Below are 19,927 nucleotides of genomic sequence, written 5' to 3' on the forward strand. Positions count from 1 at the left end.
TGGCAAAGCGAGAAGGGCCCCATTACCCCAGACATGAAAACGAGACGTCTTGTTCACACTTGGCGAGAGACGCAGATGCCGTGGTGGTTGGTCGGCAAAAGAGCGCTAGGCCCGTACAAGCCCCCGTTCGGATGCCGCCTTCTTCACGCCTGTGGCCCACATTGTGCCGGTGCTACACCTGTTTGGAAACATCACCAAGTCTATCCATCACAAAAGGTGTTAAGCCGTTAAGGGAGTTTCAGTTACACCAAGTCATTAGTAAGTCCAGCCTGGAGTTTGTGACAATAAACCACGATTGTTTGCACAGGAAGTAATACAGGGGTAGATTGATTTTGTTTATCCACTTAAAAAAGTCTGTGGAATACACTTAGTCATTGATGGATTTCTTTCAAACAAGCAGCAAAACAGAAAAGGGGACAACAAAATGCAAAGCTAAAAACACAACAGCGACAAATGCATGTATCCAACTTTATACAGTGCATACATTTCTCACAAAAAGAACATGCAGCTAATACAAAAATATCCCTCCGAACTTCTGAAAAACGTACCCCATTCCCGTTCCCATTTCGGTCTGCGAAATTTCAGAAACCAAATCCCCATCCTTCTGTCAAAAAAGAACATTTTCCATGTCCAAATCCATGTTGCGACATCTTGAACTGGATATGCACAGCAAACTCGACCATCACCCGACACCCTTCAGTAATCCACGGGTGTCATTACACAAACTACACCCAGGGGCTTTGAAAGTCTAGAGCATGAAGTCATAAAACTCCTGCAGAAAAGGCATCCAGTGTGGCTCTAACAAAGTGACCAGCCCGAAAGCAGACGCAGCTGACAGATTTGTGTTCCTGCCACAGAATATGTGAAGTCAGGCATGCTCACACGCTGTTCCTGTTTACAGCCACCATCGATTGGATTGGGCAAATATGAAAAGACCAACTTTGTTTCATTGTGTGAGGGACTATTGTTTGTGAGGCAAGCCAATTTCCTTTCCAAACATGCACTTATAGTATTGTTGTTGCTCTCAATTAGATGCCTGCCATGATAAAAATTGATAGGATAACAAAAACTCCTGTCACTTTCAGAAATACTTGGGTTGCCCTTTGTTGAAGGGACTAAACACATAATACAAATTGATGACTTATGTATTCATTTCTTATAACTAAATGACATTGGCAGGTTGTTGTAATGATTCTGGAGATAAATAACAAAGACGATGACAGGTAAGCAGTGATAAAGATATATCATAACACACTATGCGAGGGTATGTTACAGGCATATAGAAAATGTACTGAGGAAAACAGCACAAGGCAAATGAACCAGCTGCAGCCAATGAAAGCCTCCACTTTTCCCCATTCATCATCATTTCTCTCTTGCATTATGACTGCTAATTTGGGTCTTTATCATTCGTCCTTCCAGGGTTCACAAAGCCGATTCGGGGCTATATCTAACTATTAACATTGAGTCTGCTGTCTGAAACTAATGCAAATGATGGCCCGGACTTCAACATCTCCAGCAAAGCTTTACGTTCGCTTCCTCCCCAGGTCAATACCAAAGGCTAAAATGCCTTTTAAATCTCCACCAGCGCTGCTTTTGACCACAAGCAGGAGGCACGCCGTCAGCCCTTGAGCAATCACATGAGGCTTGTGTATTAGCTTCAATGCCAGAATGTTTTAGTATTGATTTTAGGGTAAGCTTGTTAAGGGTCCCTCAGGAAGAAGCCCTGGGAACCTTTTCATGACTTCAAACTGAAAAGTAATTGCGCCGGGGTCTTAGAAATGGTTTCCTAGACATATCAGGAGGCCAAATGGACAGTTTTATTACTGGGGTGTCAGTGCTCAGAACAGCTATAACACGGGAAGATGGAGGTCCTTTTTATTTGGGTTATGGCACAGCCGCGGTACCACTGATGACTGTGTGTTTTATTAGGTAAACCGGAAAACCCATTACCATTTTACAACTGTGGTATATTAAACCCCATGGAAATATGCAATATCACTGAAAGATGAACAGTAAAGTCACATGGATTGAGCTTAATACCTTCCACTTCTCCTGTGGAAATGCAATTTTTGATTCGTAGCTGAGTCAATAAGCACAGTGAATTAACAAGGACTCTCCAAGCACTGATGTGGCGCCTAATCAGAGTCAGCTCTCAAGAGAGGAGATAAACAGAATGTGAGCAGGCCTAGGCTACAAGTTACAGAGTGCTAAGTGTGTAATAAACAAGTAAAACGAAGACAGATCACAGAAGGCAGTTCCTAAATTAAACATAGTCACCACACATTTACACATCGGATAAACAAGTAAAATGTTCCCACACTTACCCTCCTCTGCAAAGATCCGAAGAGTCCAGTCCAAGACCATGCACCACAACAAGAAAACGCCTCTGTGTGTCAGCTCCATAGCGGCTTAGCGAAGGGACAAAAAGTAAACTTTAGGCTCAAATTAAAAGGCAAGAGGCACGGGCAACTCGGCTGTGCACTCCCTGACCGCAAGCCAGTCCGCATTTAAACTTCTGGGGAGACTGTGATCAAAACACCGCAGCAGCGCAGAAAACACTCTGGAGCTAAGTGCACGCTGGTAACGTTACACTGCAGATCGATGAGATACGGAGCACGTTTGTAACAGCGCAGAACCCGAGCGTGATGTTGTTACTACAAACTTGTAAGCGGTCAACTTCGCCTTTGTGTGAGACCGATAAAGCAACACAGGAGTCCCTCTCAGTCCTCGCCCAAACGCGTCTTCTGTCAGCACAAGGGGAGCATGGTCCAAACTTGTAGTAGGCGATCACCAGATTAAATCAGCTCTTTGTGCCCCTCCACACGACTTCTCCCCAATCTCTGTCCCTCTGCGAGACTTGTCGAGGGGGGCTCACAACGGGATCTGCAGTCAGGGCGCCTCATGCATGTCTTTAAGGGGCTCAGATCAACCTCGTTATCAGCCTCTTCTTTTCTTCTCCCACATCGCCTCGTCACACTTCGCAAACAGTCATCCAAAGTCTTATCGCCGCGCCGCCGCCTGTACTCACCAGACTGTCAGGCAGCGTGAGGTTAGAACCAGCCAGCCCCAAAGCTTTTTCTGCTGTTGTTGGGGATATGCGCGACAGGTCTGGATTGGCCCGTTTTCCGCGCTGAATTTGCTCCAGATTCGTGCGCGGGCAGGTGTGCGTAAAACTCCGTTGGAGAGGTCGCGCCGGGCGCACGGTAAAAGTTGTGGGCTGGAGCGGCTCGCACGGCTCTATTCAGTAATGTGGTCACCGAGGACTCGTGCTTCATCTCCGCATCAAGCACGGAGTGGAATGGCACCAGCAAACCCCGCCCACGTTGCCATAGCAGCCGCATCAAGACCCCGTGAGGATGCGAGAGGGGGACATCCGGTGTTACCTTTCGCAGTAAAACAACAGTGCGACATGTTGCCAGCGGTGCTCACAGTGGGGGTCCCTGACAAAAAATAATACTTTAAAATAATAAGAATAAAATCTTAAATGCGTATAATTAGGCCTAACGGTGGAAAAATATTTTCTAATAAAATCACTAAAAACATTATACCTACACTTAAATTTGTTGACGCCTGTTTGTAAATTCCGGAATTCATTGTGACATCTTGCTGATCGAGTGCAGAGGATGTTTGAGGTAGATTATTTTTTATAAGGGTTCCCATAAAATTGAGAACCCCTTGCCCGGTCTACAATCAAAGCAAACATATAACCACTTATATTTCAACTAGACTGTAGTACTTTTTATTTACTCCATACTAGGAGGTGATGATAAGTTAAGTGCGGCTGCCATGGGGTAGACTGACTGAAGTGAGGCTGACACACTGCGCCATTGGCCCCTCCAATCACCACCTAGGCTACCGCTGCACCAGTCAAAGTTCGAACCACTGACTTCTGGATGTGCCCGACTTATGCAAGTGATTTATGAAGGAGACTGGTGGACCTGTGATATTTACAACAATAGGCCAGTGTATTTCAAACTCAGAAATGTTAAATGGTGCATGAATTCTTTGGGATGTTTTAGTGGGACTTTCTTCATAGAGTAATTTAAGTGAGATTTTTGTATATGATTTAAATAAATCAAACTGTAAAGCCTACTTTGAGATTTGTCTAATCACCATGGCAGTGTGATTGTAGCTCTTATCAAAATAATGATTTTATTTTGGAAAAAGTCTGAATACTTCCTGTTAGACAATGTACTTGTCTGTTGATTTTTATCTTTAACACAGAAAAACGACCAGGCAGGTCCACATCCACAAGTCTCAGCGTGCACCTAAAACCATGTCATGTTGAATTTCTTCAGTTACTTAAGATCTGCTCACAATCCTCTCACTCTTTTTTCGATATTTGAATTTCATAGCGAATTACCCCGAAATAAACATAAATAATACATGACATGTCCTAATTATCCACTTCTAATACCAGCAGCCTATTCATCTTTGTCACCTGCAGCTTTAACCCACAGGAGTAGCTTAGGTAGACTGTCTTCTGAAAGGTACGGCCACAAATCAGTCAGTCTCAGCGGGATAACCAACTTGACCTTTAGAGGACTCAGAGTGTCCTTTCTGGGCTTCAAAGGACACATATATAGGTCAGCCCAGGTCTCTGGCTCAAGCGTAAAGCAAAAGTCTGCAAAATGCTGATAGACCAACTTAAAATGCTTCAGACTTTGATCACGTGACTGCAGATCATAGCCTGCTGCCATACTGCCTTAGGCCGATAAGGCTCTTTCCTGCAGGGGTAAAAAGAGAACTGCCAGCATAGAGGGATATAGAAATCCCAAATTGTGCAACACTGCTAAATCTTGTCGGTTTTCATGTTCGAGTCTATCATAGTATTTTTTAACAAAACTTCCTACAATGGCACATTGAAATGAGAGGCATGACATTACAGATTCGTTACATCAGAGTCACAGCTTAGCCCATTTCCTCGTTTAATTAGTACGACTTATGCTCAAGGGGGGACTGAACTGAATGCAATCACTTTTGAAGAATATGGCATCATGAACAAGAGGAAATGCAGATTTAAAGTCCAAATGACAAAATGTAAATAGAGCATTAGCAATTCAAGAAACTAACAAGGACGGGAGAGTGTAATTTTGGTTCAGATGGACTTTCTCATTCAAATGGTTTCATGTTGTTTTGTCTCAATAATTACATAGAACACTGATCCATGCTTGCTTTATGTAACGTGTTTGACTGAATGATTTGCAAAGCATTTGCAGATGGCTGGATTTTGCTATAATCTCAAATTATCATGCCTCATCTTTCCAGTCAAATAGAAACGAGGGTGTTATTTCAAAACAAACATGAGATCAGCTCAACGACACTAACGACAATTGAAACCTTTCGCAAGCATTACACTGTGTAGCATCTGTTGCTATTGTGTGTCCGTTTGTTTCTTTGTGTCTTCTTGTTGAGGGATGCAGGAAAATACACATCAAGATCATGTCCTCATGTCTAGACCATTAGGGCTGACACATTCACTGTATATGTGCATCAACTATGGGAAAAGCCACTTCATTATCTTTACTTAGACTTTTAGTAAAGATAGTGAGGCAGCTTGAAAGATAAAAACACACTATTGGAAACTTTTCACTTTGAAACTACAACAGTCAGTCTCTTACCATCAGTGCGTTTACATTGAGCCTACTGTGTAAATGTGTACCAATATTACAGCACAACTATTACAACCTCTACTTTACTTCATCACAAGTGGCACAATGACTGAGAGGTTAGTATTGTTGCCTTACTGCCCTGGATGGAGTTTGCATTTTAACTCAGGAAAAATGATGAGCTTGGCCAATTCCTTTCCCCCAAATAAAGTACCATGAGATGATTTTTATGACAGCATAACTTTTCACCCCAACTTTTTGTGCTTTGACAAACTGTAACGCTCTAGACATCTCACAGCCGTGGCGCAGCATGGAGATAGACAGAGTGACTTGGGAAAGCTGGTTTGACGGGGCCCCTCTCTAACATGTTTCCAATCTACCTGCAGACAGACGCAGAACATGGCACTGTATTTATCTCCACGAGAATCAGTTATTTCCTTCAGGAGCTCAACGCACTCTGAAACTTAACACCGCTTTTGGATAGAGCCAAGATTATTTCATGTTTTTCATGGGTTTTTTGAAAAGCAGTCCATAAAAGTCAACCATTTCCAGAAGGGCAAAAACTGCAGTGCATTCCTTTACACAAGTATCGTGAGCCAATGTTCTGTAGTGGAATACACTCCCTTTTGTCAAAAGGTTTTGGACAAAATGCCGTCTGGAACTTTAACTGCAATCATTTTATCTGTAAAAGCAGCCTGTGTGCATGCGTCATGAAGAGAATCGAATCCTTGGCAAAGTAATTATTACAATTTTGGGATCATGTGTTATTACACCACTGGAGACAGAGTGCAATTCGGTCCTGGTGACTTCACAGACCTCGCTTAAGCTCGTATTTTTCCAGATGAAATGTACATCTATCTATCTATCTATCTATCTATCTATCTATCTATCTATCTATCTATCTATCTATCTATCTATCTATCTATCTATCTATCTATCTATCTATCTATCTATCTATCTATCTATCTATCTATCTATCTATCTATCTATCTGTCTATCTATTTGTCATCTATCTATCTATCTATCTATCTATCTGTCTATCTATTTGTCATCTATCTATCTATCTATCTATCTATCTATCTATCTATCTATCTATCTATCTGTCATCTATCTATCTATCTATCTATCTATCTATCTATCTATCTATCTATCTGTCATCTATCTATCTATCTATCTATCTATCTATCTATCTATCTATCTGTCATCTATCTATCTATCTATCTATCTATCTATCTGTCATCTATCTATCTATCTATCTATCTATCTATCGATCGATCGATCTATCTATCTATCTATCTATCTATCTTTCATCTATCTATCTATCTATCTATCTATCTATCTATCTGTCATCTATCTATCTATCTATCTATCTATCTATCTATCTGTCATCTATCTATCTATCTATCTATCTATCTATCTATCTATCTATCTATCTGTCATCTATCTATCTATCTATCTATCTGTCATCTATCTATCTATCTATCTATCTATCTATCTATCTATCTATCTTTCATCTATCTATCTATCTATCTATCTATCTATCTATCTATCTATCTATCTATCTGTCATCTATCTATCTATCTATCTATCTATCTATCTATCTATCTATCTATCTATCTATCTATCTATCTATCTGTCATCTATCTATCTATCTATCTATCTATCTATCTATCTATCTATCTATCTATCTATCTATCTATCTATCTATCTATCTGTCATCTATCTATCTATCTATCTATCTATCTATCTATCTATCTATCTATCTATCTGTCATCTATCTATCTATCTATCTATCTATCTATCGATCGATCTATCTATCTATCTATCTATCTATCTATCTATCTATCTATCTATCTATCTATCTTTCATCTATCTATCTATCTATCTGTCATCTATCTATCTATCTATCTGTCATCTATCTATCTATCTATCTATCTGTATCTATCTATCTATCTATCTATCTATCTATCTATCTATCTATCTATCTATCTGTATCTATCTATCTATCTGTCATCTATCTATCTATCTATCTATCTATCTATCTATCTATCTATCTATCTATCTATCTATCTATCTATCTATCTATTGGATAGAGCATACTGCCATTGTGTACTTGGCAAGACACGTCACCCGCCTTGCCTCTCGGGTACAAATATGGGACAGCAAATGAAAGTTACTGCACTGATGTTACATTAATCTAAACTTTTTTAAACATTGAAATACTTTACCATCAGAGGAAAGTTTTTTTTTCAACTATGAGCCCCTGTTTTATGCTGATAGGGTGGTCCTGCCACTTTTGTCCCATAATATTGGTTTAAACTGCCTAAAAGAGCGCTGATGATGGATCAGATTGTGCCGGGACCTATTTCCTTAAATCCCCTTTCTCTGTGAGAGCTTTGGGGGAACCGCAGGAGCCAGTATTATCTTGGTGTTTAAACCTAAGAAGGCATCTCTTTTCAAACGGCATAGAGAAACTGCATCTTAACCACATTACGCCCCGCTGTGCGCCGATCCCAGTGTGAATGATTCGGTCTTTATGTGGCCCACATAAAGAGGACGCAACATGCCACCACCCAGATTTTAGGAGTTGCCCAACACAAACATTTTGACGGATGCCAGCTTTTCATCTCCTTTTTTTTTCCAGGACAAAGGGGTGAGCAGAAGAATGCCAGAGCTGGAGACGCAGCGGGTACGAATGAATAATAAAATATGGACATGGAAGAGGCGTTTTGATCGCAGACTGCAGGCCAGAGCTGTCATGTAGTAATGAAACTAACAAATGGAGCTGACAAAGTCCTCTGTGCATCTACATTTAGAGGAGACCAAAACGGGGGTGAGTTACATGGACTCGAGTCTGATTAGATAAAGCTACATTCAAGGCGGCGTGTTAAAGCATGTGTGTCCTGCTTTTTAGTCCTTTATGCAGTAACTATTATCTATTAAAGGGTCTGCGCATGAATCTTCAGTACAGTGTAAAAGCTAACATGCCACACTATGCTTCTAACATTTTTACCTTTTTATTTTCATTTGATCTTCTTTATTTAACCAGGAAATTCTCACTGAGATTAAGACTTTATTTTAAGGAGAGTCCTGGCCCCATAGTGGAACCAAAAACTAGTCCATCTGAACCAAAATTACACTTGCTCGTCCTTGTTAGTTTCTTGAATTGCTAATGCTCTATTTACATCGTTAAATCTGAATAAGATCCTGTGTTACTCATGTTTGGTTTGGAGCAGTAGATTTTGAAAGTGGTGTCTGCTTCTCAGCTCAGCACCATATAAACTACTGAGCCAGTGAATATTGTATTGATATGGCTGCAGTGCTTTATATAGGCTACATTCACAAATCAAAAAGAATAAAAGAACAGCCCATTGTTCATGAGAAAACTGAAGCTTCCAGGGCGTGTCTCACACTGAGAAAGCATTTAAGGTCCTTTACGGCATGTCCACGTTTGGTTATTATGGCTCCTCGATTGACATTTGCACTGCAGCGGCACTGGGAGGAAACAGTAAACCCTCAGGCCTGACTGATGCCGGTGACACCTCAGAATGAACTTTAGCATAATAGTATGTCTCAAGGTGGTGTGTTTTCAAGTCAAATACAGCCTGGTTCCAAACAGATGAACTTGTTACAAATAAGGTGTCAAGAAATACAAAGGTGTTAACTCTGCCTCTTTGGAGAGACATGAAAGGACAATTCTGAGAAAGTTTAACTACTGACTTGAGAAGACAAAAGATTTCATAAGAATATTCCCTTTGTTGCCAAAAAACACATCACAAGCTTAGTGAATCAGACAAAATTCACATGTGATTTTGTGGTTTCTTGTCTTTATCTTTTGGTATAGTGTCAGTGTTATTTAAAAGTGAGCATAAAATAATTACATATGTATTGCTATTTATTGAGTAGCCTACATAGAGTTGTGCTAAAAGTTTACATACCCTGGCAGAATCTATTTTTTCTTTTTTTTTTGGCAGTTTTTCAGAGACAATGAAAGATAACACAAAATGGTGGTTGTGTGAAGCAGTTTACTCTTTTTAAATCATAATGATAAACTACCAAAATGACCCTGATCAAAAGTTAACATACCTCAGTTCTTAATACTGCCCCCTTTAACATCAATGACAGCTTGGATTCTTGGGCCTCTTTATTTCCTTGGATGGTAAAGCTGGACTTTCTTTTTGGCAAAAAGTCTCCAGTTCCTGTACATTCCTGGGCTGTCTTGCATGAACTGCATGTTTGACATCTCCTCAGAGTGGCTCACTGACATTGTAGTCAGGAGACTGAGATGGCCACAAACGGGACCTTCACTTTATTCTGTTGGAGCCAATGAGAGGTCGACATGGCCTTGTGCTTTGGATCGTCATGTTGGAACGTCCAAGTGCGTCCCATGTGCAGCTTCCAGACTGATGAGTGACACTTTTCCTCCAGTATTCAACTGGCACGAACATTGTGGACACAAAGAAAACCAAGAAATAACTCTAACAAAAATTGGTGTTGCTGCTTCAGGATGCACAATAAGGAGGCACTTGATGAAAAATGTGCTGCATAGAAAAGTCGCCAGAAGAAAGCCATTACTTTACAAATGCCACAAAGAATTCACTTACAATTATGCCAAACAGCACAGAGACAAGCCTCAACATTTCTGAAACAATGTAATTTGGAATGATGACACCAAAATGGGACTTTTTGGCCATAACCATAAACATTACATTTGGAGGAACAAGGCCGTTCCTTCAGTGAAACACGGAGGTGGATCACTGATGCTTTGAGCATGTGTGAGCTACAGGGAAGTTGGTCAATATTGATTTCAGGATGAATGCAGCATGTCATAGTGTCACTCATCAGCCTGGAAGCTGCACATGGGACGCACTTGGACGTTCCAACATGACAACGATCCAAAGCACAAGGTTGACCTCTCATTGGCTACAACAGAATAAAGTGAAGGTTCTGCAGTGGCCATCTCAGTCTCCTGATCTCAGTATCATTGAGCCTCTCTAGGGAGATGTCAAACGTGTTGCTCATATAAGACAGCCCAGCAATTTACAGGAACTGAAGGCTTTTTGAAAGGATGGCCAGTTTTGCCATCCGAGGAAATAAAAAGGCCCATCCACAACTAATCCAAGCTGTCATTGATGTTAAAGGGGGCAATATTAAGAACTGTGGTATGATCAGGGTCATTTTGGTTTCTTTTTTCATTATTATTTAAAAAGAAAAGAGTAAACTCAGTTGTATGGCTTCGCACAACCACTAACGATGAGTGAAAAAATAAAATAAAATTGTGCTACCTTTCTTATTCCCTGTGAAATGGCCAATCAAAAAACCTTTAAGCACAACTGTAATTAAAGGTTGCTCTTGATCCTCCAATAATCTTCCTGTCAGTGTTTTGTCTCTCTCACAAAATCACATTTGACTCAAGTTTAGTCCATTAGAGACATTTCGAGGCAAGTCTATTACTAAACCCTATAAAACAATCCTCTGGTGGGTAGACCGTGAAGCTAAATCACTCACAATATGGATGTGTGGTGGGACTCGCCTCATTGTGTGTTTTTCGAAAAGAGAAAATGGTTCCCCCGATGAGAGCTGGAGAGGTGAGGGAGCGAGGGGCAAACAAGAGCCTGGATCGGCAAGGAACTGCAAATTCAGCTGGCGCTTGTGTGGGTCTCACAGAAGGGAAAGGGCTCCCTCTGCTGGGCATTCAGGGAAGGGCTTTGTACCAGTAATTAATTAAAAGTTGATTCATTAATGTATCACCTGGCCCCCACTGGCTGATAATGATCCACAAACAGTCAATTAACAAAATAATGTTCTGGGAAATTATCATATGTTTTAAAACAACTGTAAAACAAAACACAAAAAGTACATTTTCGATAAAACACATTTTGTTATTGCTGTTGTTTTTGTTACTTTACTTTTACTCTTTTGATCATGTTTAGTAGAGAGAGTGGGTTGTGGGTCGGCTTTTTCTTTCCTTTTGTTCCCATTTGTTCATTCTTTGTTTCATTTTGTTATTATAACAGCAAATGTATACAAAATATATAGATTATTTTCTCATGATTAGTGACATTTTCACACCACTTTATTTCAGTCAGAGCATTCATAATTTCGGCTTGTATTCAAATGTTAAAAAGCAATGAAACAAAAAACAATCATAAGAGTCGATTTTCCGAAAGCATTTTAAATTTATTTATTATTTTATAGCTAATTACAACAAGCGCTTCACTGAACTGGAACATTTTATTTTGCTTGATATTGTTCATTGTTAAATATATTTTTCTGCATCAGTTGACTTTGTTGTAACTTTTTGTATTCAGTCTTTTCTGTAAAAATTCATATATTTGATAAGGAATATCACACTATGATATGGATGGCTGAGAGAGATATTAAGAAATACATAGAACTCTCCAAATAAACAAACAAACAAAAAAGCAAAAAGGAAATTGGTAAAACATAGTTTCCATTCATAAAGGTGACATCTTCCGCTGTGATCCTTTTATTGTGTAGGTGTTGATAGTGTTGGTAGTGCAGGAGAGTGTGTGACCTATGTGTGCACAATGTTGACTTGTGTTGAAGAAGTTCACTGGGCTGTCAAACACCTCTCAGCATATCCACTCGACTATATATATGTACAGCATTTCTCCCCAAAACATCGGTCGTATGAAAAAAATACAAAAATATACAGACTTAAGATGATACTGGTGACACTTTTAAATAAATAAATAAAAAAAAGACACCCATTCACAATCCCCAGCTAAGTTATTGTTAGCCAAAGTCAAATAAATAAACAATAAATATGAATGACCACTTGGAGTTAACACTTCCAGCTTATAATTCAAAATAAATTATAAGTAAATACAAACACATGCTCAAGAACTGTGGATACCCTTTATCTTACGCTTCATATATATTATCTGTCGAGGACACACACTGTAGAAGAGCAAAACTCCTGTAAAAGTCGCTACTATTATCCACGGGTAATATATTGCAATAATGCCGTGTTAAATTAATAAAAAGTGGACAATTGTTCATTGATGACTGTTTGATTTTGGTCCAAAATGTAGACCTTTTTTGTTTTATATTTGTCTTGTTTAGAAACAGTTCAACTTCTACTTAATTCATGTTTACAATGATGGACATAAAACACAGTTATGCTCGCTAATACAACAAAAATAAGGTTAGGAGGGAGAGTGAAAACTTTACAATCGTTAACAACTCATGACATTGCTCTTCTACTGTGTGTGGACCGTACCTGTAGCATAAAATGCCTCTCAGTGCAAACATTATAAATACAATATTTAATCTTCATAAATCCATCTTCATTGCATAACATCATAGCAGTATTGCACTACATGTGTGCATGTCTCACTCACACACACTCATACCCCTTTAGTTTGTACACAATACTCAACAGTGGATGTTACAGGACAGAGATTCTCATATTGTTTCATTTAAATATTTTGGACAGTTCCCTGTCCCCCGCACACACAAGCAGACGCACAGTCTCACAGACGCACACAGCTGCATTGTACAAGAGTGTTCATTTCAACAAGGACCAATATGTCAAGAGGTCTGCTTCACTACAAATGTAGACGTCTCTGTGGCTTTCTGCTGCGACATTAAGATGGGAATGTGAGTAAAGTCAACAACCAAACTACAATTTGACCAAAAGAAATTAGTGGGATATAGTTTGGAAGTGTTGATTTTTACAGACGCAGTCCCCTTACAAATAGGCATAAAAAAGATATATATATATATATTTCTATATATATATTTATATATATAGGCCATTTATTCAATAAACATGATCTAGCTTTAATTTGCGTGAACACTAGAGGGTAAATTAGAAGTGTAAGTTAGAGAATAAAAGAAGACCTATTCCTCTCACACAGAGCACTCTCTTTACACAAGACCCCAGGCAACGCCACTTTGGTGGGGATCCAGAGCAGACTATTGGAAATATCCTACTTTAGTCTTTAATCATTTGTGAAAATAACATTTTTATGTATTTTTTTTAATGAAGTTATCATTTTACCTTGAACAGTTATTTAGTCTTTGTGTTTCTTTCATGTGTATTGTATAAGCAGGAAATGTGCTGCTGTTCATGTTTCTTCTTTGGTTATGGAAAATGCTAAATGAAACAGAAAATATTGATACAGAAAATTTTTCCAACAAGTTCTTAGCCACAAATGTTTAGCTTCATTTTAGCATTACCTTCTACAGCAATGTGTTCTGACCAACATTTGAATAAGACTTAGAAAACTTAGAAAGTATTGTTGAGTCCTTGAGTCCCCATCAAAGGGTGATCAGTGTCTTGTCAAACTCACACACAGACACACGAATGCCATGGCTTTTAGGAGGAGGGGACAGTGACTGTGGTGCTGCTTGTGCCTAGAGAGATAACATTCGTCCCCCTGTAGAGGAGTGTGCTAGGATACAGCTGAGGTTATATTATTCAGATACATGTGTGTCTGTGGATGGCTGGGAGTGAGTGCATCGCAGAGCGGAGGCTAGACTAGATGTCGGACCATCTACAGTACTCAGAAGGATACAGGAAGGGCCTCATGATTAAATTACCGTCACTTCCCATCGGCCCTTTCAGAGCCATGTTCTAAACTCTTCCAGGTTGGAAAGGGGAACATGTCAGCGTCAGTTTTGTTGATTTTTTCCCCCCTGCCTCCCTCATATTGAAAATGCATGCACAAATTTAGCATATTTCTCTATGGTTATTTAAACTGCCTTTATTAAGCAATACCTCACAGTAACTCGTGTGAAGTCTTGTTTTAGTTGTGAAAGAGAAGGGGGCTGAACAGCGCCTCCAGGTGGAGAAGGAGATGGCAGAAAGAGGTTTCAAGAAGTCACCCTTTAGGACAACCCCTCTTCCCGTCCTGTGACAAGGCAGAGCTGGCAGGAGGATGACACATAGTCAACATACTGTATGGTATAAAAGAGGGGCCAGTGTCTTTTGGGCACCACTATCAAGGTTAAGGGGACCTTGTGACTCTAGAGTTCATCATGGGAAGGTCACCCAGTAGTATGTGCCTAGCCCTGCTTGCACCTATAACATGTAACACATACAGCTGTGTGTTGATCCTTTTGGAGAGTGGAGTGTTCACACAAGGCATCAAAATGTTTTCACAAATCTTTAGAATGGACTTTCATGTCGGGATTTTCCCCACTTCTATCATTTACACCCTTTAAACAGGTGGCATCAATTAAACATGTCTACTTGCACAGTTGCTAACACAGACAGAGACAGATTGTTTGGCATGTCTAAATACTGATATATGTTGAATATGTTTGTTTCCTACTTTTGGCAGCAGTACTTGATGCATTTTAAAGCAGAGTGTGAACAAGGCCTCAGTGCTCAGCCACGCCTCATTGAACTGGAATAGAGATGAAGTCTTCTCTCGGTCTCTTCCACTGTAATTACACATGATGATGACTCAGTCCACTTTAGTTTTTGGTATCGTTCTCTGCTTCTCTGTGGTCGTCTCTCTCATTTTTTGTCTTGATATGCTTGTTTTGTCTGTGTCGCTCTCGGTGATTGCCGAAGCACTGACTTTGCTGGAGGACAGCGGGACAGGCGTATGGGACTGTCCCGGCTGCGAGGGTGACAGGTGGTGCAGGACGGCGATGGTGAGGGCGCGCAATGGTTCACAGCCTCTCCCGAGTGGGGATCCAGATGTAAGGCCCTGATTGCTCCTCGATCACTGTCTTTACTTTGTGATAGACCTCCTCAAAGCTGTCACCCTCCACCACAGCTGCAACGGGGCGTGAAAAGAGAAAGAACAGCACTGAGAAAGATACAACAACAGCAGTACCTACATATATTAGATTCAGATTCAGACTTAATTCAATTGAGACATTTAAACATTTTACAGATAAAGAAAGGAAAAAATGTATGCACAAAGTCTGAAAGGGAAAAGGCAGAAGCTTGGGATTTTTTCTGGTTTTGCTTTGGGAATTGCACACTTTTTCATTCAGACTTTTTATTATAATAGCCTCGAAGAACTTATCATTTCAAACGATAGTAGACTATATAGTAATCATGTAAATTTCAGCATAGTAGCACATTGTACCTGTAAAACACTCGAGGAAGTCTTGCTCTAGTTTGAGCGCTCGGTCCATTCCTTTCCGTGCTTGTTCCTCAGTCAGTCGAGTGTTGATCTCCCTATGACAAAAAAATAGCAATATGTGTGATGACTGTGATTGAAAAACAACAACATCTTAATGTATTGGGATGTAATGGGATTTGAACCTACAGGACATTTTCCAGAGACTTGGGTCGAACAAAGATGGCGATTGGATGGAGCTGAGCAGCTTGTAGTCTGCGTACAGCGTTGGCCGATACATCCAGGATGCAGTGTTTCCCTTGCTGTTGGAAAAACTGATTAGTGTTGACTGTTTTTCAATTGGAAATATTTAGCACTTGATTTTCCCTGAGTCACATCCCACCTGCTCAGCCACCTCGCGGACGCTTTGGACGCTGGTGCCGTATAAGTGGCTGTTGTACTGTCCCGCCTCGATGAAGCGGTGACTCTGAATGTCCTTCTCCATCTGTTCCCGTGACGACACAAAGTGATAGTCCCGTCCATCCACCTCGTACTCCCTCTTGGGCCGCGTGGTGTCTGTCAAGGGAAGTGACAACTATTTAGAGAGCGCAGGTCTGACGCCTTGAGGATTTATGCCGAAGCAATTTTCTGTCAAAGTGAGACATCATGCACTTCGGCAGCTGACAGACTTTTATTCGACAGCAGAAACACTTACGTGGGACGCACGATCCAAACTTATCAGGGAACTCGGACAACAGGTCGTCATTTACCCTGTCTTTAACAGGACCCAGAATGATGATGGGCCTGGCGTAATGGACTGAGCGTTTTCGAAAAGACAAAAGAGGAGCATTTAGAAACGGCCCAAAACACGCTCAACAATAAAGTCTTTATCCGTTGACCTCACCTTCTACTTGAGTGACAGTCTCGTAGCTTTGTGAGGCTTTATCTCTCCCTGCAGGAGACACAGAGGAGTAACACGGTGTTTGATGACATTTGAAAAGCGCTAGATAATTTTTGAAACGCATTTGGTATTGTGTCTACATGTTCAATATGTTTTAGATCTCAAATTACCTTGAGTGCCCAAACTGTCTCGTCCAAGGTCCTATAAGTGAACAAAGTTTATTATTTTTGTACAAAGATTTGATGAATATTGCCTCGTTTAATTTGGTGTGACTCATTTACCCTCTCTTTGGTGTTGACACGAGACCACTCTTTTCTCTCCACTCTGAAAAACAAAACATGATATTTCTTGTTATTGCTACGCAGACAAACATTGAGCTGCATTGCAGTGCAGCAATAAGACACTTCAGTCCAACCTGTGCTTGCTGGGGATGAAGCCGACCTCCTCTGCCTCGTTCTGGGGGCTGACCTTTCGCGCCTGCCACCACTCCTCGTCCCCACAGTCCAACACATGCAGCACGTCTCCAAACCTGAAGCTCAGAGCCTGGCTTAGGAAGCCACAGTCTGCTGTCTTGTCATAGTCAAAAAGAGCCCTGGGAAAGAAAACACTTCATTAGCCATTTAAATAACTCATTTCATTTGTAAAGCCAGCGGCAAAACCAGATTTGGACTGGATTTCTATATACAATGCAACTGCTTCAGCTCATCACCACGTACAACTACTCTGAAGTTGTGTTGCTCTTTTATAATTTATGAGGAAGGTGAAGTTTGCATTTATGCATTATTTATGGGCGCAGCAACATGGGCGGCTGGCTTTATACTTATATTATACTACATCAATGCTGCAAACTGCCGATCTTGTACAAAAATATGTCTTTGTGAAAAACAAACCATTAAAACTCCCTCGTAATGTGTAAGTGTGTATATTCTTATTCATAATTTAACATTAGCCCTAAAGGGATATACATAAACAGCTTGTGCAGCAACAACATCAGTGTGTGTGTAATGTAAATTAAATTACTTAGATTTAAACAGCTTTAAAAAAGGATTGAATGATCTTCTCCTGTGTGTTTTACTATGGTACCTGATATAAAATCCTCTCTTTGGGTTGCTCCGTAGCGTTGTAGTCCCAGAGCCCATGCTGCTGTTCATCAGCTGCTCCCTCAAGTCGTGAATCTTGGCCTCAAAACGGCTGTACTCTGAAACATAACACTTACGTTTACTATCACAGAAATATTACAAAGATGATCTGTGTCTTTCATTAAAGTCACAACTCAAATTTTATTTTCAAGTTCACTTTGCAGAATCTGAGCTTGTCTAGATGTCAAATATGGTTCAGTTTTACACTATACATAAAATCAATGGTGTTCAAACCACCAATAACTAAATTAACCATCGAGTACCAGATCTAAACCAAGTCTGTAACAGGACTGTATCGAAACAAGTCTTGAGCTCCATCAGGTCTACACTACGACAAAACCACGGCTGTAGTTACAGGATAGTCTTCTTATAACTGCTGAATTGTTGGTTTGAACCACAGCTCCCACAGGCTCCTACCATTGTGTCTTTGGGCAAACCACTTGGCCCACATTGTATGATTCTAGTGTGAGTGAGTGATGCTTCCGTCTCAGGGTAGCTGCAGCTACGATAGCTGCTTATCATCACCAAGTTTGGAGTGAATAAATATTGACAAAGCATATTGAGGATCTTGTTAAGCTTGTAAAGCGCAATACAAGTGTAAGCTATTATTATTTACTGTGGCAAGGACTCCACCAAAAGATGACAAAAACAGCAGAGGAGCCGCGCCTGCATACCACTAGTGCAATCCGTCCCATAGGCTCTCACAGGTCAAACTAAAAACTTTATTTACACCATCGTGAGCTAAACGATGTTCACGTCTCGAGAGAAAAAGAGCTACAACGTCCGCTGTGGCGCGAATCGGCCCGCGCTTGGCGTGAACGCGAAGCAAAACAAAAGCACATGTTCACCCCCCACTCCCACACAACCACTCTCCTGGACGCGGAGTCGATCTGGTTGGAGGAAAATGTGTGTCTCCACCCACTTAAATGCGCTAAGTCTGGAGTGGCAAGATCACAAAGTGCGCTCCTACTGAGCGCAAAATGTCTGCGTTTTGAAACACAAGATCGGGCCCTTTGTCTCACAGAGAAACACAGCACACACGCAGTTATTCTAGAATATGAAATGATTTTTTACCATCTGGTCTGTACTGAGCGATTATTGTCACAGTCTGACCAGCGTTTTTGAGCGCTGCTGCCGCCTGCTCGTGTGTGGCCATACGCAGGTCAACCCCATTCACCTAAAAGGCACCAAAGAACACAATGAAACACAAGGATGTGGTTAAAATCATGTGAGTCATCAAAGAACGCTCTTACGCTGAGAATCTGATCTCCCTTGTGCAGCTCTCCGCTCAGGTCAGCCGGCCCTCCAGCCAGGATGAAGGAGATGAAGATGCCCTCACCGTCCTCCCCGCCCACGATGTTGAACCCCAGTCCGGTCGACCCTCGGTGGATCAAGACTCTTCGTGGCTCCCTATAGACACAGCAACAGAAAACAGCTAACAATGTAGCAAGACAACATGAGGACTAGAAGGTTTATTGATCATTACGAACCTGGGGATATCATCGTCTCCCATCATACTGTGTAGCACCGGAGAGAAGCGACTAGGCGAGGTGGGAGTGAGGGCTTGTGGGTAATCCGATCCTAGATAGTTCGGGTGGCTGAGGTCCGTATCCATGTGAGAATACGCTAAGAATATAAAAACATGAAACAATGAATCTTAATACTAAAACAAGTGACTTCGTGTACATACAGCATGCAATATTCCTCAGACATCCAGAGCGTTAATAAAAAAGTTATTTACGTACAGTGACAGTCTATTTCTAGCATCAGCTTTTTAGTTTTTTTTTACTAAATCCCTGCTGTAAATTTTGTAAGCTTGTATTGTGCATGTGAAAAGCTTGGATCTATGTTGTAGTTGTTTTCCCTCTGAGGCACATAACTATTACTGACCACTGTTAGAAAAGCATTTTGTACACTGACACATCTCTGCCTGAACCCTGAGGTAGTGCAGAGGTGAGCTTACTGCTGGTGAGGTCTGGAGGGTTGTAGGAGTTGGTCAGGAACAGGTTGTTGGGCTTGGCCACCCGGAGGTACACCACCTCGGCTGTGTTCTTCAGAGCCCCCACCGCATCCTCGTGCATCACATCCTCCAGACACACACTGTTCACCTGAGCACAGGACGGCAACACGACTTTAAGGAGGGTGGATGATTTATAGATGCAAGGATGATTCACGTTTAAGTACACAGCAGTTCAGCCGCACTGACAGAGAAACCTTTGTCAAAAGTAT

The 19,927-nt window shown here is 40.9% G+C and overlaps 2 protein-coding genes across 6 annotated transcripts in view; both read right to left on the reverse strand.

The window, feature by feature from the left end:
* The window catches only part of ephb4a (eph receptor B4a), a 41,523-nt gene extending 38,218 nt beyond the window's left edge, over nucleotides 1-3,305 (reverse strand). For both annotated transcript variants that reach the window (XM_079565512.1, XM_079565511.1), the window contains exon 1: nucleotides 2,325-3,305. In XM_079565512.1, the coding sequence (XP_079421638.1) occupies nucleotides 2,325-2,403 (79 nt within the window). In that variant the 5' untranslated portion in view covers nucleotides 2,404-3,305. The remainder of the gene's footprint in view (nucleotides 1-2,324) is intronic.
* An 8,508-nt stretch (nucleotides 3,306-11,813) lies between these two features.
* dlg4a (discs, large homolog 4a) overlaps nucleotides 11,814-19,927 on the reverse strand; it is a 51,712-nt gene continuing 43,598 nt past the window's right edge. For 2 of the 4 annotated variants that reach the window (XM_079565515.1, XM_079565514.1), the window contains 14 exons: nucleotides 19,662-19,806; nucleotides 19,189-19,324; nucleotides 18,952-19,108; nucleotides 18,773-18,875; nucleotides 17,643-17,757; nucleotides 16,975-17,151; nucleotides 16,841-16,883; nucleotides 16,730-16,760; nucleotides 16,563-16,610; nucleotides 16,374-16,475; nucleotides 16,062-16,234; nucleotides 15,869-15,981; nucleotides 15,686-15,777; nucleotides 11,814-15,367 (listed from right to left, as the gene is read on the reverse strand). In XM_079565515.1, coding sequence (XP_079421641.1) covers nucleotides 15,261-15,367; nucleotides 15,686-15,777; nucleotides 15,869-15,981; nucleotides 16,062-16,234; nucleotides 16,374-16,475; nucleotides 16,563-16,610; nucleotides 16,730-16,760; nucleotides 16,841-16,883; nucleotides 16,975-17,151; nucleotides 17,643-17,757; nucleotides 18,773-18,875; nucleotides 18,952-19,108; nucleotides 19,189-19,324; nucleotides 19,662-19,806 — 1,542 coding nt within the window. In that variant the 3' untranslated portion in view covers nucleotides 11,814-15,260. The remainder of the gene's footprint in view (nucleotides 15,368-15,685; nucleotides 15,778-15,868; nucleotides 15,982-16,061; nucleotides 16,235-16,373; nucleotides 16,476-16,562; nucleotides 16,611-16,729; nucleotides 16,761-16,840; nucleotides 16,884-16,974; nucleotides 17,152-17,642; nucleotides 17,758-18,772; nucleotides 18,876-18,951; nucleotides 19,109-19,188; nucleotides 19,325-19,661; nucleotides 19,807-19,927) is intronic. The other 2 variants (XM_079565517.1, XM_079565516.1) reach the window with 1 other exon arrangement.

This window comes from Gobius niger, assembly GCF_951799975.1.
Source record: "Gobius niger genome assembly, chromosome: 11".
In the NCBI taxonomy this organism is placed as follows: Eukaryota; Metazoa; Chordata; class Actinopteri; order Gobiiformes; family Gobiidae; genus Gobius; species Gobius niger.